The sequence below is a fragment of the Lolium perenne genome, chromosome 5 (assembly GCF_019359855.2).
Source record: "Lolium perenne isolate Kyuss_39 chromosome 5, Kyuss_2.0, whole genome shotgun sequence".
Taxonomy (NCBI): domain Eukaryota; kingdom Viridiplantae; phylum Streptophyta; class Magnoliopsida; order Poales; family Poaceae; genus Lolium; species Lolium perenne.
In genome coordinates, this window is record NC_067248.2 from 125,385,915 (window position 1) to 125,389,770 (window position 3,856).

Genomic DNA, 3,856 nt, shown 5'->3' on the forward strand with positions numbered 1-3,856 from the left:
GTGGGAACCCTCGCCTGCTCGCTACCGCTACTCACTGGAGGGTCGCTGCTCACCGCCCCTCAGTCGCCGGTTCGACGCTGCTGAGCTAAACTACCGTCGACCGCCATGGCTGCCGCCTTGCCGACCGAGGAGGACAACGAACTGATTTTTTTTTATCAGAACAACGAACTGATTCTGCTGCTGGACTAGACTGGGCTTTAGAGCATCCCCACTCGTTTGGGCTCCCCACGCCCAAATCCGGACGAAACTACCTCCGGATTGGACGAAATTAAGGCGTGGGGAGTACCGTATTTCCAGTCGTCCACCCGGAGTTCGGCGGATAGAGTTTAAATTCAAACAAACCGCCGTCCCGCGCTACAAGTACGGCCAGATGATCGGCAAAAGGAGCAAAAGGATCAGCCACAGATCGGCGATCGGAGGGAAATTACACGGAAACAGGCTCGTCGGCAGTCCCGGCCGGCACGGCTTCGTCCGACGGACCAGTTTCCTCACACGTCGTGGCCGAAGCGGCTGCGGCGGCGGATGATGAACCAGCGGCAGTGGACGTCGAAGCAGCCGCAGTCGACGAGGTAGATGGTGAGGCAGACGAGGTAGGAGCCGGCGGAGACGACGAAGGACTGGCCGGAGTGGCTCGGAGGATGTCGTTGCGGTGGCCCTGGTACCAATTCCTCGTCTCCTCGTCCATCAGTTCCATGTCGCCGCCGCCCATGAGGAACGCCAAGTCTGTGTTCCTCTTCTTCGCCGCCGCCGTCGTCTTCAGCAGGGCGATCCGGACGCCTTGGTTGGCGAGCATCTCCCGCCACCTGCCGTCGAACTTGTCGTTCCTCCCGTCGGCGTGCGTCCTCAAGTCGGCCCAGCACTTGTCGATCGACGCCTGCATCCTGTCGGCGGGATTGCCCGTCTTTTTGAGCTCTTTGAGCTTCTTCTGGCCGAGTTCAGGGCGCCCTTCCGCCGCGCTTGCCGCCGGAGCGTCGGGGTTGTACTGCTCGGTCTTGCTCTTCGAGAGGGTCGTGCGGACTTCCTTCCACTTCTCGCAGTTCTCGAGGCGGGCGTAGACGTTGAGGAACTTAAACTGCAGGCCGGTGTCGTCCGTGTACATGTCCAAAGCTCGGCGCAGCTGGGGAAAAAAGAACACGGCGATACGGGTCAGCTAACGACGATGTACCTCGGTGATGCAGGGTCGACGGAGCATACCTTTTGCTCCAAGTCGTGGCCGCTGATCGGCCGTTTCTCGCACTCCTCCTGTATGCCGTGCCATTTGCTGCACGCCGTCTGCATGAGCCCCCAATGGGTGGCCATTGCCTTGTCTCCCCGGAACACGTTCATGTTCGTCTTCTTGAAGTAGGGATCGACGAGTTTGCGCTCCTCGTACGCCTGCTTCACTCGAAGCCAATATGTGTCGAACGACTGATTGGCCCCGATTATGCCGTTCGTGGACACGGTCATCCAAGCTTCGGCGAGGCACTCCTCTTCCTTCGGCGTCCATTTGATACGCGGTTCGGCAGGCGGCGAGTCCTTCTTCCTCTTCTTCTTCCCCTTCGACAGGTTGGCGGCGGATTGAGTTGGCTCTTCTTCTTCCTCGCCTTCTTCTTCGACGGCTTGGCTTCCGTCGGCAACATCCTCCCGATGCTCGTTGCGCGCCGCCACAGCTGCCGTCGCCCTCGTCTCCTCTTGCGTGAAGAACCCCGGGCACGCAGCGGCGGCGGTCATGAAGAACCCCGGGCTCGCAGCGGCGGCGGTGGTGCCGGAGGTGATCATCTCGTGGATCTCCTCTTCGTTCGGCGCCGCCATCGCACCGAACGTGAGCGGCCCTCGTCGCAGGGCCGGCGAGGTGCCCTCGAACAGGCCGCCGCCGCCGACGTCAACCTCGGGCGGCGACGGTGTGGGCTTGGACGGTTGGACGTAGGCGCCCTCTTGGAACACGGCAGTCGGCGACGGCGAGTACAGCGAAGACGAGAAGGAAGACGGGGAACTTGTTGTACCTTGCGTCGGCCATTGGCCGGGGAACATACCGCCGCTATAGGCCATGCTGATCAGCCTCGCTTGTTCCTCCTGGGCCGCCTCCGCCGACCTCTTGGCGGCGGCTCTTTTCACCCTCTCCGCCCTGGCGCTTGTTTCCACGTCGCGCCGTTGCTCGTCCGCCGCCCACTCGGCGTTCGACATGCCCGGCGGCTTCGTCTTCTTCGCCCGCATCTTCCTCGCCGGCGCCTTCGGCGGCATTGTGGTGGACGAGAAGACGAGGAGGAGAGTGGTGGTGGACGAGAAGACGCCGCCAGGAACTGGAGCTGGAAGACGAGGAGATTGGGGGATTTCGGCGGGAGAGAATGGGGATATGCAAGCAAATTGGAGGGAATGGGGATATGCAAGCAAATTGGAGGGAAAATCGACAGGATTTGGTTTTCCAGTCGCCGACTACACGGGTCCACACGCCGTTTCGCGCCAAAATCTTTCGTCCGGAGTCCCCGAGCGCGCCCCGGGGGGCCGGGGGTGGCGTGGGCTCGCCGGATGGATTAAGGGCCAAATCCGGACGAAAACGAGGAACCGGGGGCGCGACTGGGCCGAATTTCGCCGTCCGGATGGAAAAAACGTCGCTCGGGGGCCTCGTCGGGGGGACGAGTGGAGATGCTCTTACGCCTAGGTATAAACATTGTTTGTGCTGCTGGGCTGGACGGGCTACCACCAGGCTTTGCCAAGAATGCCCATATTTGTCTCAGAAAAAGAAAGAATACCTGGGTACTACTGCCCTGTATGCTAAACAGAGGAAATGAAAGCTCGGCTCTCCTTCCTAATATTAAGCAATATAAGCACATGTTTACTAAAAATTCTGTAGGTATTTTTTTGAAAGAAAAAATCTACAGGTAGGAATCATCGTCGCAGCTGTCCCAACCCATTTCACTTTTTCCGCCACACAAACAATACGTGTAACAACAAGAAATAAGCCATCCATGACAGTATATTGACATGCATACTTACTTGCACTACTATAACCTATACATACTACCCTCTACTGGAGTAACGTCTACAATGCTGCATCTTGTATGTAATGTCTGTCCATAGCTTTCGATATATATATATATATATACATCAAGCAAATAACTCGCGGCCAATCAATAATGGCGCCAGATTAGATATAGAAAATCAATAGATAGATAGAATTAAACTGACTATAAAAATGCATGTAAGTTATTTTATTTATCTATCAATAAAAAATGTTTTTAGTAGCAAAATATTTACTAACCCTCACTTGTGAAATCAAACAATAAAAAGGTTCAGCGGAAGTATCTTCCTTCCCCATACCACATTTTTATTTATTATAAACTGCCAAATTTTCAAATATACTACTTTTCACACAACTAAAAAAACCTTTATACAATGCCTGCATCAACCAACGCGACCGACGTTGTCCGACTTTTAATTGAAGAATCACGAAAATAAGGAATGAACGAATCAATAGATTATGGTTAGTTGTTAGTTATGCTCAATCTGAGCGCAGTTTAGGAGCACATTTTAAGCCATGAAAGTCCAACTGAGAGGAAAATGGTAGGCCAAACAAATTAGACATCAGGTTTAAGCCCACCTAAGTGCTACAATAATTTTCTACATACAATTACCCCCAGCTTCTATTCAATAGAACCGATTTGTAATTGTGCTAAGAAAACACAGAAATCGCTACAATAGTTTCATAATGCTAAAACAACCCACTATTTCAGATGGATTACTGCACGGGCGCGGCGTGCCACCGCGCCAAAGCCTACTAGTTCAGAGTATGCATATGTGCTAGAAACCAATTGCGTGAGTTTGAGTGTATTTATACTTTACGTCAGCCTGAATTGTATTACTAGTATAACTAGCATTG

At 53.9% G+C, this 3,856-nt stretch overlaps 1 protein-coding gene across 1 annotated transcript; it reads right to left on the reverse strand.

The window, feature by feature from the left end:
* Window positions 1-200: 200 nt before the first annotated feature.
* On the reverse strand, window positions 201-2,632 carry LOC127303554 (uncharacterized). Its single transcript, XM_051334274.2, has 2 exons — window positions 1,195-2,632; window positions 201-1,117 (listed from the first exon to the last, which is right to left on the reverse strand). The coding sequence occupies exons 1-2, from the start codon at window positions 2,218-2,220 to the stop codon at window positions 425-427; spliced, it is 1,719 nt and encodes a 572-aa protein (XP_051190234.2). The 5' UTR covers window positions 2,221-2,632; the 3' UTR covers window positions 201-424.
* Window positions 2,633-3,856: the final 1,224 nt, after the last annotated feature.

Bases quoted from the DNA above. Each gene is read 5' to 3' on its own strand.
- LOC127303554 (XM_051334274.2), bottom strand. From the start codon at position 2,220: ATGCCGCCGAAGGCGCCGGCGAGGAAGATGCGGGCGAAGAAGACGAAG. The intron at 1,118-1,194 runs GTATGCTCCGTC...TTTTTTCCCCAG, and splicing joins GCCACGACTTGGAGCAAAAG to CTGCGCCGAGCTTTGGACAT.